This window comes from Pongo abelii, chromosome 15 (genome assembly GCF_028885655.2).
Source record: "Pongo abelii isolate AG06213 chromosome 15, NHGRI_mPonAbe1-v2.0_pri, whole genome shotgun sequence".
In the NCBI taxonomy this organism is placed as follows: Eukaryota; Metazoa; Chordata; class Mammalia; order Primates; family Hominidae; genus Pongo; species Pongo abelii.
The window spans coordinates 109,076,529-109,103,303 of record NC_072000.2 but is presented as its reverse complement, the minus strand read 5'-3'; the positions used below and the strand labels follow the sequence as shown (position 1 = coordinate 109,103,303).

The following is a 26,775-nucleotide window of genomic DNA, read 5'->3' as shown; positions in this document are numbered from 1 at the left end:
AACTGCTGTTTCTCAGCTGGGGAGGGGAGGGGGTCTACAACCCAGATATGAGGGTAAATTTGAACAACATTTTTATTTTTTATTTTTATTTTTATTTTTTTTGAGACTGAGTCTCGCTCTGTCACCCAAGCTGGAGTGCAGTGGTGCGATCTTGGCTCACTACAACCTCTGCCTCCCGGGTTCAAGCGATTCTCCTGTCTCGCCCTCCCGAGTAGCTGGGACTACAGGCACCCGCCACCACACCTGGCTGATTTTTTTTTTATTTTTAGTAGAGACGGGATTTCACCATGTTAGCCAGGATGGTCTCGATCTCCCGACCTCGTGATCCGCCCGCCTCGGCCTCCCAAAGTGCTGGGATTACAGGCGTGAGCCACCGCGCCCAGCTGAATAACATTTTTAAAGCCGGTTTGGCAATTTTTGTCAACATTTTAAATGTGCATACCCCATGACCCAGCAATTCCTCTTCTAAGAGTTTCTCTTATAAAAATGCCTGTGCAAGCACACAAACATATGTGTACAAGGATGTTCAAATGACAGCATTTGAGACAGGAAAAACTGGAGACACAAAACATCCACCTTAAGAGGAATAGTTATGCAAATTGTGGAATCATCATTATAATGGAGTCTTATGCAGTTATTAAAAAGAACAAAATAGGTGTATGTGTAGGCAGGGAATAATCTCCTTGACATTTTGTTGAATAAAAGAATCAGCCTTCAAAAAACTATGTATAGTATGAAGCATTTTTGTTAATTGTGTGTGTGTGTGCTTATGTGCTCAGCAAAATGTCTAGAAAAATAGATGCCAGGCTATTAAAGTTGTCACCCCTGGTAGTGTGATGGGGTAGGGGAGGGGGATGAGGAGAAGGCTTTCTATTTTATTGTATACATATCTCTATTACTTGACTTAAGAAATGAGCATATATTACTTAGCCAATAAAACAAAAAGATTTTTTAGTGCTTGCAACAAAAATGCCGATGTAATTTTAAACCAGGAGGAGCAATGTTAGGGCTTCCTCACTCTGGGAATTGGACTAAAGGTGACTTAGTCTTAAAGGCAACTAGAAAAGGCATTAATTCTATTAATTAATGCCTCAGCGATTTCCATCTCTGCAAAGATGTCTTAATGAGGCGCTGGGGCACCCATTATTTATCTTACAAATGCAGCTCCAGGGTCCTGCCCGTGTCAGGCAGTGTAACACACGTCCCCGCGGAGGGCTGGGGCTGCAGAAGCTCCCGGTCCACCCCCTCCTGCCCACACCTGGCCTCACCCTCCCCATCTCTTCGAGGATGACCTCTGTCCCAGTCCCTTGGACCCCGACTCCTCCACGATCTGGCCCCTCCCCTCATACATTGCATTCCGGGACCCCCGCAAAGGAATCACTTCAGCCTGGACTGCAAGCTGCACTCCTACACCTCACTATGGGCACCTTGGGGGTGTCCTCCAACACCCCCCGCCCCACCCGCTCTCTCCTGGCCTCCTTTCTTTCGAGCTGATGAGGAACTGGGGACGCAGAGTCGGCCTGTGTGAGGCCCGTACAGGTGGCTCCCGCAGTCTTTAGCGGCACAGGGTCGGTCTCCCCAGGCCGACCTGCTAAAATTCCCGCATGTCCCGCAGGCCGCCCTTCTCTGGCTTGGCCAGGACCAGCCCCTGGACCCCGGGCTCCTAGCCCGCGCGCACCAGGAGCTGTCCGCGGTGCTGACCGCAGGCACTTCCCGTGCTCTGCCGATGCGCACGCGTCCCGGGAGGGGCGCGCCGGACCCGCCGGCGCCGCCACTGCGCAGCCTCCCGCGGCCTCCCCGCTCGGCGCAGCTCCCCGCGGCCTCCCCGCCGCCGCTCTCGCCCGGGCCGGCCATGGCGCTCAACAATTTCCTTTTCGCGCAATGCGCCTGCTACTTCTTGGCCTTCCTGTTCAGCTTCGTGGTGGTGGTCCCGCTGTCCGAGAATGGCCACGACTTCCGCGGCCGCTGCCTGCTCTTCACCGAGGGCATGTGGCTGAGCGCCAACCTCACGGTGCAGGAGCGCGAGCGCTTCACGGTGCAGGAGTGGGGCCCGCCCGCCGCCTGCCGCTTCAGCCTGCTCGCCAGCCTCCTGTCTCTGCTGCTGGCCGCCGCGCACGCCTGGCGCACGCTCTTCTTCCTCTGCAAGGGACACGAGGGGTAAGTGGGGGCCGCTCCCGGCGCGGCGCCCCTTCCATGCCCACAGCGCCCCCAGACCCGCCTCCCCAGGGAGGCGCGCGAGTCCCTCCGTCTCTCCGGCAGCTCCGAGGCCCTCAAATGTCACCAATCGGCCCTCACCCCCTCCACGCAGACTGCCCTTTGTCCACACACACATCCAGGGACCATGACGACCACCGGTCCTGCGTACAAGGCCAGTGCCTCCCCTCTCCAAGTGCGCATCACCTCCCGCTTCCGGGCATCTGCCCCCTTGGGTTGCAGATGTTGCACCGTCATCACCCAGCAGGCCTGGACCTTCCTGGGTCGGCTCAGCCAGGGCACACTCGCCAGGACCGGCGACAACTCCCAGCCCAGTCTAGGGCTTGCACTGGGCTCTCCAGGCCCCAGTGACAGGGCGTACTGGGGAGCCCCACCCAGCACCATCGCCCTGGGAAAGGGACGGCAGACGGCTGTCTGGAGGGGAGCCACCCAGGCCCACCTCGAGCTCAGGCCTTGGATGGGGAGCGTGGAGAGAGACTGCAGGGCCAGGGCTGTGCCTTGTGGACTCAGCGCCTTCCTCCTCCTGGCCTGCATTTTCCTCTTTCTCTTTCCTGCTCCGGCTGGATACTGGAGCCCATACAACCTGGTTCACCTGGGGTGCGGTGACACCCTTAGCCAGTGGCGCCCTGGGGGCCCTCTGGGGGCCCCCCCACTCCCTCTGCAGGCGCTCTCTGTGAATCCACCCACCCCCTCTGTGAATCCACCCACCCCCTCTGTGAATCCACCCACCCCTCTGTGAATCCACCCACCCCCTCTGTGAATCCACCCACCCCCTCTGTGAGCCCACCCACCCCCTCTGTGAATCCACCCACCCCCTCTGTGAACCCTCCCACCCCCTCTGTGAACCCACCCACCCCCTCTGTGAATCCACCCACCCCCTCTGTGAACCCACCCACCCCTCTGTGAATCCACCCACCCCCTCTGTGGATCCACCCACCCCCTCTGTGGATCCACCCACCCCCTCTGTGGATCCACCCACCCCCTCTGTGGATCCACCCACCCCCTCTGTGGGCCCTCCCACCCCCTCTGTGAATCCACCCACCCCCTCTGTGGGCCCACCCACTCCCCTGGCTGAGGCCTGCTGTGCCCAGGAGCAGCCCGAGGTCCTGCAGAGGTTCCGGGAGAGCACTCATGAAACCCAGGCTCCTCCCAAACTCTGCCCTCACCGCCATCCTTTGTTGTAGGTTTTCACTTCCTGCTGCAGGTGGGAGATGAGAAGAGCTCAGAGGGGTGCGGGTGGCAGGAGTGGGAAGGCCCTCCTGTTGCCCACCCCCTGTGAGCCCACCGCTTGGTTTTGGCTGAGAGAGGGGCCAGAGAGGGGCCAGAGAGGGGAAGAAGAGGGGCTTCAGGGAGAAGGGAGGGAGCCAGGACTATGCCAAGTGGGGCTGCAAAATCTGGAGGAGGGGTGAGAATCCCAGCGCCTGTGGGTAGGAGTGCCCTGGGGCTGCTGCAGCACAGTTGCACCAAATGGACTTAAACCCACTTGTCCCACCACCCTCTGCCTCTGTCCTCACAGGGCGTCTTCTCTCTGCTTCTCTGTCCTCCCTCTGCTTCTCTGTCCTCCCTCTTTTTACAGGGACACCAGTCACTGGATTCAGGCCCACTCTAAACTCAGGGAGATATCCTGAGATCCAGAGCTTAATTACACCTTCAAAGATGCTATTTCCAAATAAAGTCACAGTCACGGGTACCAGGGGTGGGACTTGGGCATATCTTTCGGGGGACACCATTCAACCCACAACACTAAGGTTCTGGATGGGGGTCAGTAGCAAGCTGGCTGTCAGCCTGGGAGGACCCAGGTACCGTGGGGCCATGGGTCCAAATTGTGTGGCTGGAGTCCTGCTCACGATGGGGTCAGGCCGGGCGCAGGGTGGTGTCCTGCTCATTTGCAGCCGTCCTCCTTCCCTCAGCTCACTCCAGGGCTGGTGTCCCAAGAAGAGGCTTGAGATGTCATCTGCACCCATGTTGCCAAACCCGAGAGTTGCCCAGTCCATGCTGTGCATGCAGGGCAGGCGGGTGGAAGCCTCCCTGAATGAGACAGGTGTGAAGAGGGAGTGGGACAGCCAGCAAGTAGGGTCAGCCTCCCAACGCTTGAGGTCCCTTTAGTCTGGGAAGCTGAGGGTGAAGGGTGCAGGCCAGGTGGGGCCACAGTTGGTTCATTGCTCATGCACATCTTCCCCGCCTTCTGGGTGTCCCTCAGGGTGCCTGTGGTCCAGCTGGGGCTGACAGAGGGTGGCTCTCTAGATAGGACCCAGCTATGTTGTCAGAGTGATGCGAGATTTTATAGGGGGTTCCACCAGAAGCTGGGGGACAGGGAGAGGGGAGAAAAGAGCCCAGAGCTTGCAAGACAGGAGTCCAGGTCGCACAGGGTATGGTCTATTTCGCACACACTGGGCAGCAGACCCAGGGACGCCGTAACAGCAGCTCTGCCTCTCGCCGTCTCACGGAAGGTGTCTGTCTGTCAGCCGTGGCAAACTGCCAGCACCGTCTCCTTCCAAAGGCAGAAAACAGATTCCTGGGGAGTCTGCAGGCCTTCCCAGCACTCTTGGTGGTGTTCCATCCTCCCAAGGGGTGGAGCCGGCTGGGATGCAGGCCGGCTGTGTAGCCTCTGCTGCAGCCCTGCTGACCGGCCCATATGGGATTTAGGAAGCCTTAGATGACCTGGTGTGCTCAGGGCCTGTGGGGGTTAGGATGAGGGTTAGGGTTGTCGAGGGGGGCTGCATTGTGGAGGCTCATCATGGCCTTGACCCCACTGGAGGTCAGGTCCGGGCAGCTCCTGCTGTCAGGGAGGGGCCTGTGGTGGAGCACTTCAGGTTCAGCCCCTTTGCTTCAGTTCAGGGGTTCACCAATCCTCCCACCACTGACCTCCGCCCAGCCTGCTCTTTTCCAGGGACATCTGGTGCCCGTGTCCTTCTTGACCATCAGGAATCAGTGGCTCAGTTCACATGGTCATGTGGCCACCTGTCCCCAACCTCATGCACTGCACAGTCCATTGGCAGACAGCTTGTGCGTTGACATCTGTCAATCATGTCAGCACTCCATTGAGTTCTGATTGTAGGTGAAGGTTAACGCTCTCAAGAGCCATCTCAGGCCATGGGTCCCCACCCTAGCGGACCCTACCCTAGGGGACCCATGGCTGGGTGAAGCCAAGGCAGACATGCACCTTATTCATCTCTGTGTCATTAGGGTTGAGCACAGGGGATGGTGCATAGGAGTCCCCAGATAATGTTTGTTGAATGACTGACAGAAAGATGCCTGGGGCCTGAGGCCTGCTGCCTTGTGGTCACTCACCTGGCCCTGCTACCTGTGGAGACTCAGTTATCTGGCCAACGGGTCCACCCTTCAGACTTGCCATGTCAGGAAGTTCTGGACCCCTGGGAAGATTGGGTCTGCAGGGTCCAGCGATAGAGCAGCCAATTCCAACTCAATTGTTGGTCCAGCTGCATAGACTAGGTGAGCAAGTGCCGGGTAGGTAAAGGGGACTCAGGACCAGCCAAGGGGCTGAGACAGGCCTTTACGGGGAGCTCATGTGGTGGACAAGGGCTCCCAGGGCCATCGACGGCCACTGGACGTCCAGCCCATGGAGGATCCCGCTGACCCCATCAGACTCTGGCTGCTAGAGGTCTGGGCCTGGTTAGGACAGCACATGCTCTAATCCTCTAAAGGGGACTCCACCTTCAGGGGCCACCCAGCTGCTCTCCCACCAGTGTGAGGGCAGGGCCTGTTTGAGGTCTGCTTGAGGGGCACATGGCAGGTCCAGAGCCTGTGGAGCAGAGGCCGTGTGTCTCAGGTGCCAGCTTCCTCTTCCTACAGGGGTGTCTTTCGTGCAGAGTCCGGGCCCTGAGAGCTCGTGCCCAGAAGTGTGAAAATTAGTCTGGGGGGTAGCTTTTTGCAGAGGGGTGTCATCTTGATGCTCCATTATTGGCTGCTGAGTGAATGAGTGAATGAATGAATGAATGAATGAATGGATGAATGAATGAATGGATGAATGAATGAATGGAATGGCACCTGTGCTTCAGAAGGGCTTGCCATTTCGGGGCAGAAGCTTTTGCTGAGGCAGCCGTGGGCCTGGGGCAGCTGTACCGAGGGAGCATTGAGCACGTGGGCTGGCAGCAGTTTGTGGTTGGCGGGCCAGAGGGGTGCTGCGTTAAACGCATCTGCCTGCCCGTGCCGGCGCTGAGCCTTCACATTGCTGGGCTTTCCAGGACAGCGGTCACCATGGAGATGGCACATCCTGGCAGGGCACCCTGAGCGGCAGTGAAGAGAGACAGGGTTAACCCTGTGTGTGCCGAGCTCCTGTTCCTTACCACTGGCCTGGCCTGGCCTTGGTGAGGGAGGGGCTGGGTGGCCCTGTGACCTCTGGGGAGCTGGATCCGGGGATGCTCTGGACACATCCAATTCTTCAACGACCTGGACAGCCTGGGCAGGATCCCTGGAAACCGACCAGAAAGGAATGAGAGGAGCAGACCGAGGCTGTCAGCTGGCAGCGGCCCCAGCCTGGGGTCCCTTCCCTATCTCGTGGGGAACCCCTCGATCTGGTCATGGGAGAAGACTCCAAAATCGGGCCCATTTCATAGGGATGAGGCTGGATGTTTGAAGTCTCCAGATAATTGGCTTTTCTGTCTGTTGGAGGTTGTGTTGTGGCCCACACTAAGCAGTGGGAAGGGGACAGTGGGTCACCTGGGCCCAGAGCCTCTGCCGTATCTCAGGTGCACTGGGCCAGGTATTTGCAGGCACCAGGGTCTTTCGGGGAGACCTTGCCCTTAGGGAGCCCGGCCACACAGGGAAGCTTAGGCCGTGCACGTGCCTGTCTAGAATTCGGTATACTATAGATGTGGAGGGTGCTGCCCCACCCTCCCGAGGGGGATTAGGATGTGGCACTGGGTAACGGGCCCTAGCCCAGCCTCCTCTCTGCACTGTGGTCAGCCTGGCCCTCCAGGGAGGTCTCTGGGATGGCCTGTCAGGGAAGTCTAGGAATGCCAGGTGCCGGAGGGTGCTCCTGCCAGACCGGGTCCCTGGGAGGACCGCAGGAGGGTTGTCCAGCAGGTGGAGGGGTGGATGTGCCCCGTGGGAGCCTGGCAAGGGGCTGTCCCCTGCCCCTACTCCAGCACCATCCAGTGGGCCAGGTTTGGTGAGTCTCAGAGCTGTCATACATGGCACTGGCTCCATCCACCCTGCCCAAGCCTGAATCATCGTGTGCTAGTGTCTCCCGCCTGCTCTTCAGAGTGCATCTCCTTCTCCATTCTCTGTCTGGAGGCTGAAAGGGGTGGACCATGGCAATGGCCCCTTGCTTCCTTGCCTCTGGCTGTGGAGCTGACCCTGGCCACGCCTCACCACCACTTCCTCCTTGGCTGGGGCGGAGCAGCTGGTCCAAGACTGCAGAGGTGGGGCGGGCTTACTGTGCTCCGCTCTGTGGCTATAGGCCCCTGGCCCCTCATTTGTACCCCCAGGCCAGATGGATTTTGGGGTTCAGAACTGTGTCCTCAGGGTCCCAGCAGCAGCAGATGGCTCACCCAAGGAAGGGTAATTGAAGGAGGGCTGGTTGACAACAGATGAAGTTGTGGGGTTCCTGGGGTCAGTGGAGGTGGTGCTGTTCCCATCCCTGGCTAACGGGACCTGGACGGGTGGGTCACCTGGAGAGGAGCAGTGACTTTCAGTGGAGGGACCTGGTAGCAAATCCCTACCTTGCTGTCTCGCCCTCCCACCCCATTGCCCAAACCCAGCCGGAAGCCAGAGGGCATGGGGTCATTGGCATGGTCCACCCCTTTCAGCCTCCAGACAGAGAATGGAGAAGGAGACGCACTCTGAAGAGCAGGCGGGAGACACTGGCACACGGTGATTCAGGCTTGGGCAGGGCGGATGGAGCCAGTCCCATGTATGGCAGCTCTGAGACTCACAGCACACTGGGCCGGAGAGGGACTGAGAATGGCCCCACGCCCATCCGGGCAAACTTTTGCCGCTGCTCTTTCTGTCTTCAGAGAGCTTTGGATGTGGCACTGAGATGGGGGTTGTGGCTTGTCTACTGGCACACGGTACCCACCCTCCAGCCATCTTTGGCCATGAGGCCTGGGCAGAGGCTCGGTCACCCCCCACGCGTACGTGTGTGAGTCCTGCTGGTCCCGCCCTCGTTGTTGTGATTGTTGGGATCACAGCCTATGGCTTTAAGAGTGTCCCTGTGTCCTCTCCCCTTGTCTGGGACTCCTTGGGGTGGCTCAAGCCCTCCCGTTCCTGGGGGGTCGTTCTGCTGTCAGCCCAGCAGTCACCAACACAGTGTGGCCGGGACTGGGGCCAGTGGACGGGTTCCTTGGAGGCACCAGATGTTACAAAGCAGCCTGGTGCCACCTGCTCTGAGTTGGGCGCTGTGGCCTGGGTTTATCCTCAGCGCGTTGGCTGGGGCACCTCCCGGGGCCAGGACTTTGTCTTTTGTATCACTCTGCCCTCTGTGCCCAGCACAGGGTGAGCAGGTGCTCAGAAAGTGCCTGCTGAATGAATGAACAGACAATGCGCTGGCCTCCACTTTGCCTCATCAGCAGCTGCCAAGTTCGGATGATGGTGGCGTTGATGTTTTCTTGGCTGAGATTCCAGGGAGACCTTGTTTATTAAATGATCACTGTGAAGCTGTTTCCGTGGGTCACCTCCCTTAGATCCAGTGTGCTGACAGCACGCAGGCTAACATCAAGCCTGCTGGCAGGTGAGAGGCGGGAGCAGCCCCTTCTCAGCCATCCTGCTAGTGCTGGTGTCTGCCCGTGAGGGAGTCCCCCCTCGGGGCTCCCACTGGAGGGACAGTCCCTATCCCTACTCCCTGTCCCTACCCCCCGGAGCCTCTGTGTGCATTCTAGGCTGAGCCCACCCCAGGCCCATTCGAGGGACTTTGAATCTTGATGGAGCAATTCAGAGATGGTGGATGTTTGCAGGCCAGGCAGGAGGGCCAGGTGGGGTGGGTGTCCCGACCACGTGCCCGGTATCCTCAGAAGAGGAAACACGAGCATCCTCTGAAAGCCATGGCCGTGTGTGCCCTGGCAGAGGCCTCAGACCCCTGGGGCAGTGTGGCCCAGCCCGAAGCGAGATCCTTCCTCATGGCCCTGCCTCCTGTGCTCCCCATGCTCTGGCCCTGGTTGGATGGGCCCAGTCACAGCCTGGCCTTTTAAGTTTAAATGGATGAACCAGAGCCGGCCCATCAAGCAAGCCCTACCAGGGGTCCAGGCCACGCGCTGATGACCTGCGGGTGAATGGATGCTCTCGGCACCACAGGCTGGGGGCTTGTAAACAACGGGCATTTACTGCTCACACTTCTGGAGGCTGGAGGTCTGGGATCCAGGCTGGGATCCAGGTTCGATGCCTGCTGAGGGCCCGTTCCTCTTGCTGTGTCCTTATCTTCTGGGAGCTCGGTGGGGTCTCTTCTAGGAGGGCACTCATTTCATTCATGAGGCTTCACCCTCATGACCTCCTCTCATCCCAGAGGCCCCCCTTTCTAACCCCTCAGCAGACTGCAACATATGGATTTGGGGGGACACAAGCACCTGGGCCAGAGCTGCTGGTGACTGTGGCTGGGCGGCTTTGGAAGGATGTCATTCATTTCCACCCTGGGTGCAGCCTCTTTTATGAAATGGTGGGGACCAGGGTTCCAGGTCCTGGGTCTTTGGGAAGGTGTGACCTGCAGCCCAGGGGGGCACACGGAGCTGCCCTAGGGACCACAGGAAGGGGGAACAACTCCTTGAGGCCCCACAGGGCCCAACCCAGGAATCCTGAGGGTCTGGGGGGTGCTGCTGGTGGGGGTCGCCCGGGAGGTGGTGTCCAGTGAGCCTGCCCCTCCTGTCTCTGGCTGCAGCTTGGTGGAGGTCGCCCAGGAGGTGGCATCCAGTGAGCCTGCCCCTCCTGTTTCTGGCTGCAGCCTGGGGGCGGGGGTCGCCTGGTAGGTGGTGTCCAGTGAGCCTGCCCCTCCTGTCTCTGGCTGCAGCTTTGTTGGGGGGTCGCCTAGGAGATGGTGTCCAGTGAGCCTGCCCCTCTTGTCTCTGGCTGCAGCTCCTTCTTCTCCGCCTTCCTGAACCTCCTGGTGAGCGCCTTCGTGGTCTTCGTGGTCTTCATTGCCAGCACCATCGTGAGTGTGGGCTTCACCATGTGGTGCGACACCATCACCGAGAAGGGCACCGTGCCCCACAGGTGTGCCCGCCCCACCCACCTCGGCCTCGGCCCACCTCCCCGGAAGATCCCTTGACACCCTGCCCTGCTCTGGGTGATCTTCCCACCTGCTCTGGGTGACTTCCAGGAGTCTGCGGTCCCTGGTCCCACTGTGCCCCTGCCTGTGCATACCTGGGCAGCCCCTTCCCTGAGACCCACCCCGCAATGTCAGACACCTTCCCGCTCTAGGAGCCAGCAGCATCACACGTCACACACGAGCGATCATCCCTAGGGCTGGATACGGCTGGGGGTGGCTCCAGGTGGTCAGACTCCAGATGCCCTGTCCTTGCCACCAGGGCTTGGATGACAGATCCCATGCAGCATGGCCCCGGGCCATGGTGGGGGGCTCGGTGTGGCCACACGGCTGGAGACCCTAGGGCTCTGTCCTGTGCTGGCTGCATGGGAGAGCCCAGGGAGCATTAGGCTCAGGGCTTTGGTTCCTATGGTGGGGGGTTTGGAAGATGGTGGAGGGGACGGGGATGGTGAAGAACAAGAGCAGAGGAAGCTTCTGGTAGGGTGAGGGTCAGCTCCCAGGCGGGTTGGGGATGGAGGCCTTTGAGCCATGGTGGTCCCTCTGGGATCTTAGCAGGGGCATCATCTGGCTTGTGGAGGGCCCCAGAGTGGAGCACGGTGACTGCCTGCCCCCCACAGTGGGATGCCCAGCCCTGAGGGGCACCATCCAGTGCCCCAGGCCAAAACCCTGGAAGACAGGAACCCTCCAGAGTTTCCACGTTCTTCCTTTAAGCAAACCCAGACCTGAAACCCCAGCATCTGCAATAGATGCAGCAAAGCCGAAGGGGCTCCCTGCCTGTCTGTTCCGTGCCTCCACCCTGGGGTACCTGGAGCACAAACCAGAGGAAAGCAGGAGCACCTGGGTGTGTGGCCCTGCAGGGCCTCCTGTGCTGGGCTGTGCCCTGTGCCTCATCCTGCACTGTCCCAGTTCTGCCTGCTGGCTCGGGCCACCTTCTTCCCGAGAGTATGGGCAACCCCTCGTACACACGCAAAGTTTCCTTGGCCTCATGGACACTGTTTCCAGCCCTTCAGCCCCTCCAGGGATTTGGGGCCGCTGGGCCCCCTCTTTCTGGCACCCTGCTCCTGTCAATGTGTCCTGGTTTCATGTTTTATGTTGGGGGTGCAGGACACCTACCGGGAGCCCAGGCCTGGCTCACTCCCAGGCCCTCCAATGCCCACTGCTTCCTCAGATGCCTCTGTGATGGGGGCAGAGCTTCTGGGCAGCGTTGGTGGGGACGCCACCTCCATCTCTGTCTGGCTGAGGCAGCCGTGCATCTCCTACCTCTGAGACCCCGTGATCCTCAGAGTGTGAAGCATGGGGGGCAGAGGGTCTAGGAGGGCAGAGGCGGAGCTGGCATCTTCCGGTCGTCCAGGGCCAGGACAGGGAGGGGCCTGGAGGTTTCCTTCCCCCAAGGCTGTCCTGCTCCATGGAGGAGGCATCGAGGCTAACCCTCTGTGCTGTCCCCAGAGACTCCTTGCTGCCCCCCAACCATTGTAGGGCAAAGCTCGTGGCTCTCTGGCCAGCGGCTCAGCCATGTCCTGCACTGGCTGTCCTGGTGGTCACCTTCCACCCTACGTCCTTCTGTTTTAGCTGTGAAGAGCTCCAGGACATCGACTTGGAGCTGGGCGTGGACAACTCTGCCTTCTATGATCAGTTTGCAATTGCCCAGGTAGGGGGCTCTGGGCAAGAAGGGAGGCTTGCAGTGCTGGGAGGGGGCCATTTACTGCTGGACGTTTGCTGAGCTCTCCCCCATCCAGAGGAGGAGGCAGGCTCCTGTGTAGATAAGGTAGTTAGCAACGGGACTAGGCAGTGGGAGCAGTCGGGAAGGCTTCCTGCAGGAGGTGGGGGAGAGCTGGGCTTTTGTAGGTGGGTTTGGGGAGGAGATGGCCACAGTGAGTTAGAATCAGGAAGTGGCAAGGCCCTGGGGTCTGGGGTGGGAAGTGTGGGGGTGTGGGGGGAGGTGGTGCTAGAAACGAAACCAGGAATCAGATCCCGGGGGTCCAGTGTAGGGACAAGGGCTTTGGACTTTGGTGCTGGTGCTAGGTGGGCCTGTTCAGATCAGTGCTGGAGGTTTAGAGATGTCCCCTAGCCAGGGGGAAGCTGATACAGAGTCCAAGGAAGGAGGCAGAGGATCCCACTTGTGAATTCAGATTTGCCACCCTGCCCTTGTATAAGCTGCTTCCCCCGCCCCCCAGGAGACTTGGTGGGGGGCCATGGTGGCCCCCACTCTGAGGGACGCTATTAGCTGAAATGCAGACATGTGGGGACACATCAGTGGTCTGTGAGGGCTGCAGGGGGAACCCTGGAATTGGGTTTGCCCCTTGAAATCTGCAGGTTTGCCCCAGACGGAGATGATGCAGATGAGGGGTGCCGGGTAGGGGTGGCTGAGACCAGACACCTGGCTCCTGCCAGCACTGATCAGGGCCTGCCAGCTTCAGGTCCAATTCTGGACCCCAGACTGGCCTCTGAAGGCCCTTGCTGGCCGTGGCTGGCCTGAGAACGCTTCTCCTGGCCAGGAGCCCTCCAAGGGTGCTGGACATGGGTGGGCCTGAATGCTCTTTGCCGAGATGAACTGGATCTGTCAAAGACACCTTCGTGCAAATTTAGTGAGTGGAAGAGGCCTCAGGCCTAATTTGTGCCAGTTGGATTAAGATGTGAGTGCAGTCTGATGACAAACACGCTCAAATGAGAATCAGCTTAATGTGGCTCAGGCCTGGTTCTGATTAAATTGTTTCTCCTTCAACTGTTTGGAAACAGCGGCTAAAGGTCAATTTATTCCGGTGGTTGGAGGAGCCTCCGCTGTTTACCTGCCCTCCTTAGAGCCGACAGGCCCGAGCTGCTGGAGGAGAAAGCACTCGCCACTGGCCACTGCCCCTCCCCAGGGCCTCTGGCCGGCCTGGAGTGAGGGTCGGTCTGAGTGCCCGGGGCTTTTGCACCAGAGTGGGTTCCGGGAGGGCCACAGGTGCTGGAAAACGATGCTGGCTGCAGGAAGGAACTCAGAAGCTTGATCTTGGGCAGGGTCTTCAGGAGCTGGCCCTGCCCCGTGTCCCCGGCCTCCTCCTTCCTCTGAGTCCCGTCCTTTCCCTGCAGAGCAGAGCTTGGAGGCCGGTGGGAGGGGGTTGTGCTGACAGTGGCCCCCCAACGGCCTCTGACCCTGCCCCTGCCCTCTGTGCAGTTTGGCCTGTGGGCCTCATGGCTGGCCTGGCTGGCCATCACCACGCTGGCCTTCCTGAAGGTCTACCACAACTACCGTCAGGAGGACCTGCTGGACAGCCTGATCCACGAGAAGGAGCTGCTGCTGGCCCGGCCGTCCCCACGCACCTCCTTCCAAGAGGAGAAGAGCGCCGTCATTTAGGCACAGCGCAGGCAGGGGGAGCTGGCCCCTGACCTCCCTGCTGCGCTTGGGGGCACGGGCCTGCCTGGGGAAGCAGCTGGGGGGCTCTGCCTGGGCCCTGACCACATGCAGCCCTGCGTGTGTCCCCTCGACACCACGTGTAGTGAGGTGAGCGCCCCAGTGCCCACCTGTGAGCCTAGCAGTGGACTGGGTGAGTGCCGGCTCCCTGATGAGGATGGTGCAGAGAGACTATGGGTGTGGGGCGGAGGAGGGGGGCACCTCCAGGCCTCACACAGGGCCCCATGGCTGTCCCAGTAGGACCTGACTGGCCAGCCTATGTGGAGGGCATCCAGATTATCTCCCCCAACCCTGGCCGGATGCTGTCTCCATGCCAGCTGGCCCAGGGGTGGCCAGACGTCACTCAGCCCTGAACGAATTCTGCATGAATTCTGCCATCCAGGCAGAGGCTACGTGTGGGGAGAAGCTCACGGCGCCTTCCAGCCTCTGGCCCCAGGTTGGCCCCCTTCCCAGCTGAGTCCCCCTCCTGGATGGGTGCCATAGGACTGGGAGACCCTGTGGCCAGGCTCAGGGAGGCTTCTGAGGCCTGTGAGCTCACCCCACTGTGTGTGGGTCCTGTCTGTGCTTCGCTGAGGGTCAGGAAAGTGGTCATCTGGGCTCCACAGAGTCGGGGGTATCATCTGGTTGGGGATTTTGGGGGCACACGTACAACACAGAGGATTGGGCCAGGAGCCATGGCAGGGGTCTGTGTGTGGGTGAGTATGGGAGGATGTGATTGTGAGTGCCTTTGTGCATGGGAGGGTGTGATTGTGTATGTGAGAGATGTGACTGAGTGTGCATGTGCAGGTGTGACTGAGTGCATGTGAGAGTGTGTGCATGTGAGGGTGTGACTGTGTGCATGTGAGAGTGACTGTGCATGTGAGGGTGTGACTGTGCATGTGAGGGTGTGACTGAGTGTGCATGTGCAGGTGTGACTGAGTGCATGTGAGAGTGACTGTGGGCATGTGAGGGTGTGACAGAGTGTGCATGTGAGGGTGTGACTGTGCATGTGAGGGTGTGACTGAGTGTGCATGTGAGGGTGTGACTGAGTGTGCATGTGAGGGTGTGAGTGCATGTGAGGGTGTGACTGTGCATGTGAGGGTGTGACTGAGTGTGCATGTGAGGGTGTGACTGAGTGTGCATGTGAGGGTGTGACTGTGCATGTGAAGGTGTGACTGACTCTGCATGTGAAGGTGTGACTGCATGTGAGGGTGTGACTGAGTGTGCATGTGAAGGTGTGACTGAGTGTGCATGTGAGGGTGTGAGTGTGCATGTGAGGGTGTGACTGTGCATGTGAGGGTGTGACTGAGTGTGCATGTGAGGGTGTGACTGAGTGTGCATGTGAGGGTGTGACTGTGTGCATGTGAGGGTGTGACTGAGTGTGCATGTGCGGGTGTGACTGAGTGTGCATGTGAGGGTGTGACTGAGTGTGCATGTGAGGGTGTGACTGTGTGCATGTGAGGGTGTGACTGAGTGTGCATGTGCGGGTGTGACTGAGTGCATGTGAGGGTGTGACTGTGCATGTGAGGGTGTGACTGTGCATGTGAGGGTGTGACTGAGTGTGCATGTGAAGGTGTGACTGTGTGCATGTGAGGGTGTGACTGAGTATGCATGTGCGGGTGTGACTGAGTGCATGTGAGGGTGTGACTGTGCATGTGAGGGTGTGACTGCATGTGAGGGTGTGACTGAGTGTGCATGTGAAGGTGTGACTGTGTGCATGTGAGGGTGTGAGTGTGCATGTGAGGGTGTGACTGTGCATGTGAGGGTGTGACTGAGTGTGCATGTGAAGGTGTGACTGTGTGCATGTGAGGGTGTGACTGAGTGTGCATGTGAGGGTGTGACTGTGCATGTGAGGGTGTGACTGAGTGTGCATGTGAGGGTGTGACTGTGCATGTGAGGGTGTGACTGAGTGTGCATGTGAGGGTGTGACTGAGTGTGCATGTGAGGGTGTGACTGTGTGCATGTGAGGGTGTGACTGAGTGTGCATGTGCGGGTGTGACTGAGTGTGCATGTGAGGGTGTGACTGAGTGTGCATGTGAGGGTGTGACTGTGTGCATGTGAGGGTGTGACTGAGTGTGCATGTGCGGGTGTGACTGAGTGCATGTGAGGGTGTGACTGTGCATGTGAGGGTGTGACTGTGCATGTGAGGGTGTGACTGAGTGTGCATGTGAAGGTGTGACTGTGTGCATGTGAGGGTGTGACTGAGTATGCATGTGCGGGTGTGACTGAGTGCATGTGAGGGTGTGACTGTGCATGTGAGGGTGTGACTGCATGTGAGGGTGTGACTGAGTGTGCATGTGAAGGTGTGACTGTGTGCATGTGAGGGTGTGAGTGTGCATGTGAGGGTGTGACTGTGCATGTGAGGGTGTGACTGAGTGTGCATGTGAAGGTGTGACTGTGTGCATGTGAGGGTGTGACTGAGTGTGCATGTGAGGGTGTGACTGTGCATGTGAGGGTGTGACTGAGTGTGCATGTGAGGGTGTGACTGTGCATGTGAGGGTGTGACTGAGTGTGCATGTGAGGGTGTAACTGAGTGTGCATGTGAGGGTGTGACTGTTGTGCATGTGAAGGCTTGATTGTGAGTGTGCCTGGGAGGATGTGAGTGAGTGTGAGGGTGTGACTGCCTGTGACATGAGCATGCATGTATGTGAGTGTGAGGAGGAATGTGTAGGTGTGAGGGCCTAGGCAGGTGTGTCTGCAGTTTGTGCAGCATGTGGGTGTGTAAGTGCATGTGAATGTGCATTTGTTGCATGTGAGCATGTGCACGCCTGTGCGTGTGCATGTGCGTGTGAGCATTGTGTGCATGATGGGTGCCTTGGGTGCTGTGTGGACAGCCCCTCTGCCCCTCCCATGGGCTCCCGCGCCCAGCATTTACCTGAGAGAGGAGGGAGCTGCCTTCCCATTCTGCAGAGTCTGTGTGCTGAGGCCCCACAGAGGCAAGTGGAGGAGCTGGGATGTGAACCTGGGACGCCAGGGTAGGGGGCTGCTTGGCTGTGGACCCTGCCCCTCAGGAAAGCCCAGGGTACACCTCCAGAGGACTCGTTCCGGGGCGGGGGCAGGGGCGGGGGGCCTCCCCACCCAGGGCTCGATGAGGGGCTGTCCGTTTCTTGGCTCGAGTGCTGCCAAGTGCTCCCTGCTGCTGCGCTCACCTTCCCAGGGAGAGGCGAGCCCCTGGCTCCCTGTGTTTGTGACCCACCCTGTCCACCATCAGCAGCTGGCTTGTGTCACTGGGTGGCTGGGCACCAGCCTCCTGGAGGCCACGTGCCTGGGTCCACATGGAGGGTCCTGGTGGGGGCATCATCCTGGGTCCCGGGAGTGAGGCTGGCAGGTGACCAGTCAGGCTGTGGCGAGGGCAGGTGCCCATCAGGGGTGTCAAGGCCAGGGGGATCGAGGCTCTGGAAGCTCAAGGGGGCTCTGGCCTTGGGGACCAGCTGAATTTCCAGCTGGCAGCCAGGTCCTTGAGGGAAGGAGTTTGGACAGAATCCGAGGCCCCTTAAGCTGATGGGGTCCCCTGTCTCCCCTGCCAGCCCTGACCCACTGGACATGGGGACTCTTTCCAGTCCGAAGAGCTCCTTGTCTGTGTCCCCAGCAGAAGGTGGGGTGGCTCCTGCCTCACCCTCTGCCCAGCCCTGATCCAGGCCACAGCCATCTAGGGCCCTGGAAGGAGGGGCAGGAGGCAGGGGTGGCTTCTGGAACCTGAGGGTTGGCCCCGGTTGGGTCTGTCCTTGGGGGCTGCACTGCTGGATCCCAGGAGCTGGTCTGGAACAGCCCCATGGCCAGGGTGACGGAAATCCTCGTGCGGCATGCAGACACAGACCCACCCCGGACTGGGCTGTCCCCGGAGCCCAGACACATCGCTCTGGGAAGGGGCAGCTGGGCCTGGAGTGTGCTGGGCAGGGGCTGCGGGCCCTGATCGTGGGCTCTCCAGGGTCCCTCAGGGGGTTGGGCCTCTCCCCAGGCAGGAAGGTGGGAAGTGCAGGCATGACCCGGGGTTCCTGAGGCATGTCCACCAAGTTGCTTCTGAGACGCCTTCGCTTCTCTCCTGGTTGTCTGTTAATGATATCCCTGTTCTAATTCCACGCTGGCTAAACTGAAAGTAAAGATCCTTAAGCTTACGTGTGTCTATTCCTCAAAATCAAAATAAAAACAAAAGCACCCGAGTCTCCAACAGGGATGAGGAGGAGCGTGTGGGGCTTCTGTCTGCTCTCTCTGCCGTCGGCTGGCCTGGCTCGTGGTTCTAACTGTCTGTAATTTGTGGGTCACACACAGTGCGCTCAGGCTTTGAGCCTTTCATGTCCGAAGCTTTTAGGAATTAGAAGTTGGCCTTCCCAAGATTCTGCCTTCCTCTCTGTACATTTTCTAGTGGCTTTGAGTCTCACTGCTTCCCACGCAGCTTCCCCAGGCGGGAGGATCCGTTTTGAAGGATTTCTTGGGGTTGTGGTGCCCATCTTTGAGCAACGTTTATTCAAAAACACCTGAGGTCGTAGCGTGGGACCCTGCAAAGCCAGGCACGTCCTTGCGTTGCCTTTGCTGTGGACAGGCAGCAGCGGCTGGGGGAGATCGGCCTGGGCTGCATCCCCGGTCAGAACCAAGGCTGGAGGGGTGGCCCAAGCGCACAGAGGGCTGAGCCTGCACCTATGACTGCCCTGAGAGACTCAAACTCTGGGAGGCGCTGCTTCTGCATCCAGAATATGGGGCAGGAACCTGCCCATCCTCCTTCCTGGGGTGGGGTGGGATGGGCTGGGCCTGGGTGGGTGGGGCTTGGTGACCATGGGGAGAGATGCTAGAAGGTCCCCTGGGGAGCCCTTACCATGGTCCCTTCTGGGCCACTTCTGGAAACAGCCCCTTTTGTTACCTCCACCCGCAACTCTGGGCTCCCTGGATTCCAAAGCTGGAAGCGACCCTGGAGACCACTTTGCCTGTTCCCTGGCACCTGGAGCTGTGGGGACACACCCTGACTGCAGGGCGAAGGGAGCCGGCCGGGCATCCCTCAAGACCTGCTTGGTCAGCCCCCTGCCTGAGCGGACACATCCACTCCCAGGCCTGCAGGAGACGGGGAGGTTCCAGGCGCCCAGGACATCCACTCTGGCCACTGAGGCCGATTCCTTAGCAAATCGGTTCTGGCTTCTCTAGTTTCTATAAAAACACCAAGACTGAAGGAAGCCACGGTGTGTTTTAATAGAACAGTGTCTCCCAGTTAAGTGGTGGGACAAACAGAGAGGAACCACCAGCTGGATCGTCGGCCGTGCCCCCCCGCCTCAGGCTAGCCTCGAGGACACTGGTCTGATTGTCCCTGTGTCTCTCCTGGGCAGTTCTGCCTGGTGTCTAACTGTGGGCCTCCCTGCTTTGTTCACCCCTCCCCCCACGTAGGGTCTGGAGAGGCCCCTGGTGTTTGTCACCCACAGGGCTCCCTTCAGCTCTGCAATCTGGTGACAAAGCCACAACCACAGACGGTCTCCGGGACCCACAGGCCCCAGCTGGTGGGTGGTGCTGGCTGGCCCCGGGCTTGGCTGGGCGCGCCTGGCCTGCAGAGCTGGGCACAGATGGCTGTTCTGAAGGCCGGGGGTGTCTGGGCCCCTTGCTGTCCCCTCGGCTTCTACACCTGAAGCCGCCCCCGATGAGGGGTCCTTCCCTGGGGCCTCTCCAGACTCATGGGGCTGGGTAGGGGGTCAGACCTGGGCTCAGAGGATGGCACCTCACATCAAAGGGACCCACCTTGACAACCAGACCCTTCCCTCCCCATGGGGTTTTGAGGTCTGGATTCCCCACAAGCCATAATCGCAAAAGGCTGGGTCTTCCTCCGCCGAGCAGCCCCTCGAACACAGGCCGTGTGTCTCCCTCCTCAAGAGGGTGCACACGGCGATGGCCGGGCCAGACCCTAGCAGCAGCAGGAGTTCCTGCTGGGACGAGGGAGGGGTCTTTGGGTGAGCCTGGGGAGCCCCAACTGTTAGTAGTCGAATCCTCTTTCTAATAAAATCTCACACGGACCCAACACAGGAGACAGGAGGGCTGTGCTGACTAGTGTGGCAGGGCCGCCCGCTGTGCCCCCCATGTCCGGTCTCACGCCACGGGGTCCCCCTTTTCCTAGTCAGCCCTCAGGCAGCAGCCCCTCTTGGTCCCCATGATTCACCAAGCAGCAGGGCCAGGGCTCAGGCTGTCTCGGAGCCCCCAGAGTGCTTGAGCTCTCCTGGAAGCCCTGCCCTTCCTGCCGTCAGAGCCGCAGGAGGCCGCGCCAGCAGGTGAGGGCCACGTGCCGCAGGTGCAGGACAAGGCCGAGGAGCCAGGCCCGCAGGTCCTCCAGTGCCGTTGCCACGGGCTTGGCCCGGCCGCAGTATAGGCCCAGGGTCAGCACGAGCAGGACGCACACACACAGCTGCAGGAGCAGGGAGCCGCCGTGTGGCCTGGGCCGGCCGGGCACTGCGGCCAGAGGGCAGGCAGGGTCAGCGCCAGCCAGCGCGACCCTTCCCTGGAGGACTGGGGCTGGTGGGGAAGGGATGGGGAGATTCCACCCTGTCCCTGCCCATGGCCCCTCTCTAGCCTCTTGGGGTCTTCTTGCAACAAGAGCCCCCCAACTGGGGACTCCTTAGAGGCCCTGGCCCTGTGACACCTCCCTCGGGGAGGGAGTGAGGGTGGGTGCACCCACGGAGGGGGCAGTGGGGTACAGGGATGTGGGCTCAGAACTCACCCCTGGCAGTGGCCGTGGCGTTCCTGTCCGCAATGTCTGGGAAAGAGAATGGAGAGTCGGCTGGGGGCGCCCGCCTCAGTCCATCGGGCGCCCCCGCCCTCTCGCCTCACCCTGCACCACCGAAGGACCCTGAAACTATTCATCAGTGAGAGACCCCGGCCCAGCTGAGTCCTGACACTTCCTCAAGGGGACAATCATGATTTGAGAATCTGCCCTCACGTTTTCCTCCAGTTGCTGTTTCACGGACCGGGACTGTGTGTCCAGATGACCCCAGGGGCCCAGGTCTTACTGGGGTTCTGCCACTGTAGACAGGTGGCCATGGCCCCCCCATGTCCTGGGCCCTGCCAGAGCAGTGTGGGTGTGGCCGGAGTCCCCGCCTCCCTCTGCCTGACCCCACCCTCTCCCAGTTGCTTGCTGCAGGTGCCCTCTTACAGTGGACGGTCACCGCTGGGGGTTCTCGGAACCGCACGCGCCTCGAGGTCCTCTGGGGCTTGGCCTCTGGGCGGTGGTGCTCCGGCCGGCTGCATTTCAGGATGGAGGGGGGGCACTTCCTGTTGTCCTCCTGGGGCGGAGGCGGGAAGCAGACTGGTGAGTCCCTGGCAGGAGGCTGGCTGGGACCCAGGTCTGAGCCGTGTGGGGCCCAGCAGCGCCGTCCTGGAACCTGTACCCTGTCCTGGCTGGTGCGCCATGCTGGGCCTGTCACTTGCTGTAGGGTGAGGGGCAGCTCCTGGACAGGGACTGCCGGGCAGCCAGACTCAGCCTCAGGGGCCCAGGCAAGACAGGAGCCCCTCCTGCCCCCGTCTCTTCACGCAAGGCCCCACCGAGCCTCTCTTCCTCTGCCCGCTGTCTTGGATTCAGGCTGCTGGACAGGGTCCCCAGGACGTGTGGACAGCAGGAGGGGGCTGCAATGGCAGAGGGGCTCTGGCTAAGGGACCAGAGTTTGCAAGCTCCATGGGGCAGGGGCAGGGGCCGGGCCAGGGCCATGAGGAGGGCTGGTTGGCGGCCTCGGTCTCCTTTTCCCTGGGGCTGAGCCTCCCAGGCTGCAGGCGGGGGCAGCTCCTGCACATTCGCCTACCTGGGCCCTTTCCGTGCTGTTCTGCTCACGTGTATGGGCCCAGCCTGAGTCTGGAAGATGGAGCGAGAGTTTTGGGCTGCTGTGAACCTCAGCATCCTTGTCTGTGACATGGTGACAACTGGGGCTGAGGCACCCTGGGAGCCAGGCCAGCTCTGAGGTTGTTCCTGGCTGGGGCATTGCTCGCTGCACACAGCCTGCTGCTCGGCGTCTGGCGAGGCTGCCCTGCGAGGGCGTGAGGCCTGCCCATTCTTAGCCTGGCCCAGCTCCTGCTGTGCTTGTGGCCTGCCCCAGCCTGGCAGTGCCTCAGAGGCTGGATGGAGCCTCAGGGTCTGAGGTCTGGGCCCCTAACCCTAACACTGACCCTTGGTGAGAGTCTTGACCTGTCCTCTCTCCACCCTCTTCCCTCCTCCAACACCCTTTTCCCTGGGCTGCCTCTTCCACAGCCCTCCATGGCTCCCACTTCCTCTGCCAAGCTGTGCCCCATCTGGGGGCCTCCAACCCCCTCTGCCAGACCAAATCCTTCAAGGCACCCATTGCCCTCCGCTGCTCCCCCCAGCCCTCAGTGATCCCGCTGCCCTCCTCCTATCACCCCGATTCCTGGGGTGGAGGACGGCCTTTCCACCTCTGCTGCTCCCTGCCCCCTCCAGCCCCCAGTGGAAGGCCAGCTTGCAGAACCTGCGTCCCAGCGGCCCGCCTTACCCTCTCTGCCCTGCACACCCGCGGGCCCCACGCGGCCTCCTCATTCTTTCTGGTCTGATGTCGTGTCTCTGGCCGGGAGTCAGGGCTCACGGCTCCTGCTGCAGTCCTCATTTACTGGAACATGGTCCTAAGATAAGCAGAGACGTTATTTGTTATTTACTGCACAAGTGGCACTCCGAGGAATGAAAATAAGAGGAGGAGAAAATTCTTCCCTGGAAGCCAGGCTGGCTTCCTGGGCCTGTGACCGGCTACGCTGTTGAGCAGACACCACTTTTCCTCTGTGGTGTCCCCAGCGCAGGTAAATCCTGTTCCCTGCTCGTTCAGAAATGCCATTGCAAGCAATTTCCTTTGCTGCCATGGTCTTCATAATTATCGTCTTTAATGGCTGCATAATATTCCACTGGGCCGAGGTCCTGTCACTGAAAGTCACCCTCGATGATTGGGTATTCATGAGGGTTTCATTTTAGTGTTGTCATTTGCAGTGTTTGGAGGTCATGAATAAGGCGGCAAGAAACATCTTCGCTTTGTCTCCTTTCGGTAGCGGGAAGCCCTGCTGGGGCTGGGGACTGGGAGTTGTCAGGCCTCTGAGGCTGGGCCCACAGAAAGGCTTCCCAGAGGGTCATGCCCACCTTTTTGGGCTGGGGCTTGTGGGGCACCCCTGGGCTCCTGGGGGCCCACCCCTCAGCATGGCTCACACTCCCTCTCTGTGTCTCTCTCTGCACCCCCCGCCCCGATTCTGTGTCTCTATCTCTCTGTCTCCATCTCTCTGTTCCTCTGCCTCTCTCTCATTCTCTCTCTCTCTCTCTACCTCTATCTCTGTCTGTCTGTCCCCTCCTCTGTTGCGCTGGTTGCTTCCTAGCTGTTAATGGCACCTCCTCACCTCCACCCCCGTGTCTTTGGCGGCAGAAGCTGTGCTCTCCTCATTCTTGCTCACCGGTGGAGCCCCCCAAGTGTGAATTTTCTCTCACAGCCTTGGCAGGGCTCTTGACTTTTGGGCACTCCTCCCTACAGAAGGGTGCAGTGCCTACCGGGCATCTGTGCAGGTGCACGTGTCTGTCTTTCAAGGGCTCTGGGGGTGATAAGCCTGCCTCTCTTGCTGCAGGTGGGGAAACTGAGGCCAGAAGGGGCTGGGGCTTCCCTGGGAGCTGATGCCAGGCCAGGTCTTCCCTGCCCTGCTCCCAGCTGGATAGGGGGCAGTGTGGGGGCCTCCTGCTACCCTTCAGGTTCTCCCCTGCTCTGGGGTCCTTGGAAGGTACTGCTGCCCCTGCCCCTCACAGGGCAGGTGTTTGCATTTCCTGAGGTGCTTCCTGGCTCCCCGTGGTCCTCCAAGGACCCTGCGCCTAAGGGCTGAGAAGGGGGAGGGTGAGAGTGAGGGGCCTACATGGTCCTCAAGGACAACTCCTCCAGGGTCCCCCAAAGGGATAGATGCCTCAGAGGTGCAGGGCAGGCCTGTGGGAGGAGCTGGTTTGGGTGGATAGTGCAGTGACTCCAGCAGCCGTGTGCCGTCCTCTACAGGAGATAACAGGGTGGCCGTGACTGCATCCCCAAGTGGGCATAAATACTGCAGACAAGCAGAGTGCCCTGTTAATGATGTCTGGGAGGACACTGTCTGGACGGGTTCAATTATTTCAAAAGAGAGCAATTTTCTGCTATCTCAGGATCAGGTTTTTATTGCAAATAGGGTTGTGGCAAGAGCCGGCTGTCCAGGGGGATGGCGGGAGGGGCGGCTTATCTTCAGGACCTGCTCTCAGAGAGTGGCTGTGGTAGAGGCTGTGCTTGCAGGCCCAGCCGAGCTGGGGCCCTGTCTCCTGGGGCCAGGTCACCTGAAATGTGGGCTCTGCGTGGTCCCCAGGGTTAGGGAAGCTGCAGAGTGCCAGGCCTGTCCTGGTGTTTTGGGGATGCTGCCTGGCAGGGCAACCTTGACCGCCTGTCCATAGCAGGGCTGGGGCTGGAAGGGCTCTCTGGATGCCCTTGACTCAGTTTCCACCCTGGGTGGGACAGAAACTCTGCTAAAGCCTGGGGTGGGGTTGGGGGTGGAGCAGAGCCCCACTGTGACCTCTTGGACCCAGAGCCTGGGCTCTCCCACTGCCCGGCAGAAGGAGGCTTGTGCATTCGGGGTCATTTCCTGGGGCTGCACAGCCTGGGGCTGGCTGGTGTGCCCGGGGCCACAGCCCCTTGCCAGGCGACCCTGCAGCAGCATTCCAGGGGGCCCAGCCAGGTTCACTCCTCATGGGGAAACAGGCCTGGAGAGGCTTGGGCCAACGGAGTCACGCAGGGATGCAGGGCTGGACGCAGTCTCCCCCAGCTCCTGCCAGCAGCAATCGCTATTCACCCCTCCCTGGCCTGGGGTCTGTCCAAGGGATGGTGGGACAACAACGTGTGTGTGCACATGTGTGTGAGTGAGTGCACACATGTGTGAGTATGCCCCTGAGTGTGCAAGTGTGTTTGCATGCAACAGAGTGTGCATGCATGTGTGAACATGCACATGTGTGAGTGTGCAAGTATGAGAGTGGGCACGTGTGTCAGAGGGCGTGAGTGTGCACGTGTGGGTGTCTGTGTGTGCGAATGTGTGCATGGAGGCGTGGCTATGTGTGCGTATGTGTACTTATATTTGTGTGCATGCATGTGAATGTACGTGTGTGTGGGTGCCCATGCATGTGCCCGTGTGCATGTGTGTGTGAGTGTATCTGCATATGTGTGGGTGAATGTGTGTGTGTTTGTGTAGCGTGTATGTGAATGTACATGCGTGGGCAGTGTGTTTGTGAGGGTGCCTGGCTGTGGCATTAACCGTCTGTTGCTGAGCAGCATAACTTGGAGAGGACGCGACTTCGCCTTCTGGGGCACAGAGTTCTGCCAGAGTGTGGACAATCAGGACTTCCTATGGGACAGCACCTCCCCCTCTTCTGGTGCAGGCTCCAGAGCACCTTGTGTGACCATGTGTGACCTTAGGCAAGTCTCCTAATCTGCCTGGGCCTTGGTCTGCTCAGCTGTGAAATGGGGGTGAGGAGAGCAGCAGCCTCTGCGGGCTCGCGTGAGGGTGGGAGTCAGTGCGCAGACCCGAGTCCGCACCATGCCTGTGTTCTGTGCCATCTGCCACTGTTGGCATCACTTGGAGAGGGGATGTGCCCAGGAACAGAGCTCAGGTGGCTCTGGCTGTGTCTGGACAGTCAGGACTTCCTATGGGATGATACCTCCCCTCCGGGAGCCCTGGGGCCCTCTCCAGAGATGCACCTTCCCTTGGGACACGCTCTGCTCCCAGGCAGCCTCCCTGAGCCCTGCGGTCCCCTCTCCAGAGATGCACCTTCACGTGGGCCACGCTCTGCTCCCAGACAGCCTCCCTGAGCCCTGCCATCCCCTCCCTAACTGGGCTTCACGCTTCCCCTTCTGGAAGGGAGGCCTGGCTCAAGTCCTGGGCTCTGTCCTTCTTTGGCTCTGTGACCTCGGGTAAGTGGTGTGACCTCCCTGGGCCTCATTTTCCCCAGTGGAAGCAGGGAAGGAGTGGCTCTGGCACGCTCGGCAGGTGGGGGCGGGGAGGCCTGGGGCCTCTGGCAGGGACAGTGTGTAACTGGAGGCCTCGTGACAGATGGGAGATAAAGGGCGGAAAATAGCTTCAGAGCCTGGACCTGTAAGTGTCTCGCTAGGCCCGCTGCTGGGGAGGGCGCGTCCACCCGAGGGGACTCTACCCCCACTCTGGGAACAGGAACCCCCTGGCGCCTCCCTTGGTGCTGGGGGGCTGGGGGGTTCTTACCAGCTCCTCTACTGAGAGGGGGCACCAAGCTCCCTGGCGGAGGGGAAACTGAGGCCCAGAGAGGGAGAACAGCCTGCCAGTTTTCAGAGCCTGGGTTGGGACAGAGGCTGGAGTCAGGGCCCGGAGCTCCCAGTTGTGGGCATGCCCAGCCCGTACTGCTGGTGGGAGTTGGGGCCATGAGGGCTGAGGCCCAGGACCTTGGTCTGGGATGTTACCCTCCAACAGTCTTTGGGGGTCTAGTCCAGTACCCCAAAGACCCCACCTCATCTTGAAGCTGTTGAGGGACGTGAGGGCACTGATGGAGCCCAGCTGCCCTGGCCGTGCCGAGTCCTTCCCCCTCAAGACCAGCCTGCAGTGGGGCGTGGGGGCGGGCCAGTGGTTCTCGCCTGGTTCGGTGGCTTGGATAACGCCAAGCTCTGGGGCCCAGCCACTGCTGCTCCCTCCCACTCCTGCTCTGTCCTCCAGGATGCCGCCCACCAGCTTCCCACCTCCTCCCAGGGTGCTGCCTCTGCCTGCCCCGTGCCGCCCGCCCTTTCACCCACAGCCCACCTCCTAATGTTTCTCTGTCCTCCCTGAGGATTCCTCGGGGCAGGCAGGGCCCCCCATGTAGCAGCTGGCTCGTGAGAAATCCTGACACCCCACCCACCCCACGTGGGAGGGCCCTTCCTCGGCTCTGAGCGTGTGGCCCCACACTCCCGGTACCCCACCCACCCCACATGGGAGGGCCCTTCCTCGGCTCTGAGCGTGCGGCCCCACACTCCTGGTATCCACC

The 26,775-nt window shown here is 60.2% G+C and overlaps 2 protein-coding genes across 3 annotated transcripts; one reads left to right on the top strand and one right to left on the bottom strand.

Moving 5' to 3' along the window:
* Nucleotides 1–1,801: 1,801 nt before the first annotated feature.
* On the top strand, nt 1,802–14,860 carry TMEM179 (transmembrane protein 179). 2 transcript variants are annotated; one of them, XM_024231576.3, is made up of 4 exons: nt 1,802–2,157; nt 10,237–10,374; nt 11,996–12,074; nt 13,581–14,860. In XM_024231576.3, exons 1-4 carry the CDS (start codon nt 1,853–1,855, stop codon nt 13,758–13,760), a joined length of 702 nt encoding a protein of 233 aa, XP_024087344.1. In that variant the 5' UTR covers nt 1,802–1,852; the 3' UTR covers nt 13,761–14,860. The 2 variants fall into 2 exon arrangements, with proteins under 2 accessions (XP_024087344.1, XP_024087345.1); XM_024231577.3 differs by lacking the exon at nt 13,581–14,860 and adding an exon at nt 12,844–13,574.
* A 3,399-nt stretch (nt 14,861–18,259) lies between these two features.
* On the bottom strand, nt 18,260–22,440 carry C15H14orf180 (chromosome 15 C14orf180 homolog). Its single transcript, XM_002825154.4, has 4 exons — nt 22,256–22,440; nt 20,914–21,043; nt 20,482–20,517; nt 18,260–20,213 (listed from the first exon to the last, which is right to left on the bottom strand). The coding sequence occupies exons 1-4, from the start codon at nt 22,364–22,366 to the stop codon at nt 20,008–20,010; spliced, it is 483 nt and encodes a 160-aa protein (XP_002825200.1). The 5' UTR covers nt 22,367–22,440; the 3' UTR covers nt 18,260–20,007.
* Nucleotides 22,441–26,775: the final 4,335 nt, after the last annotated feature.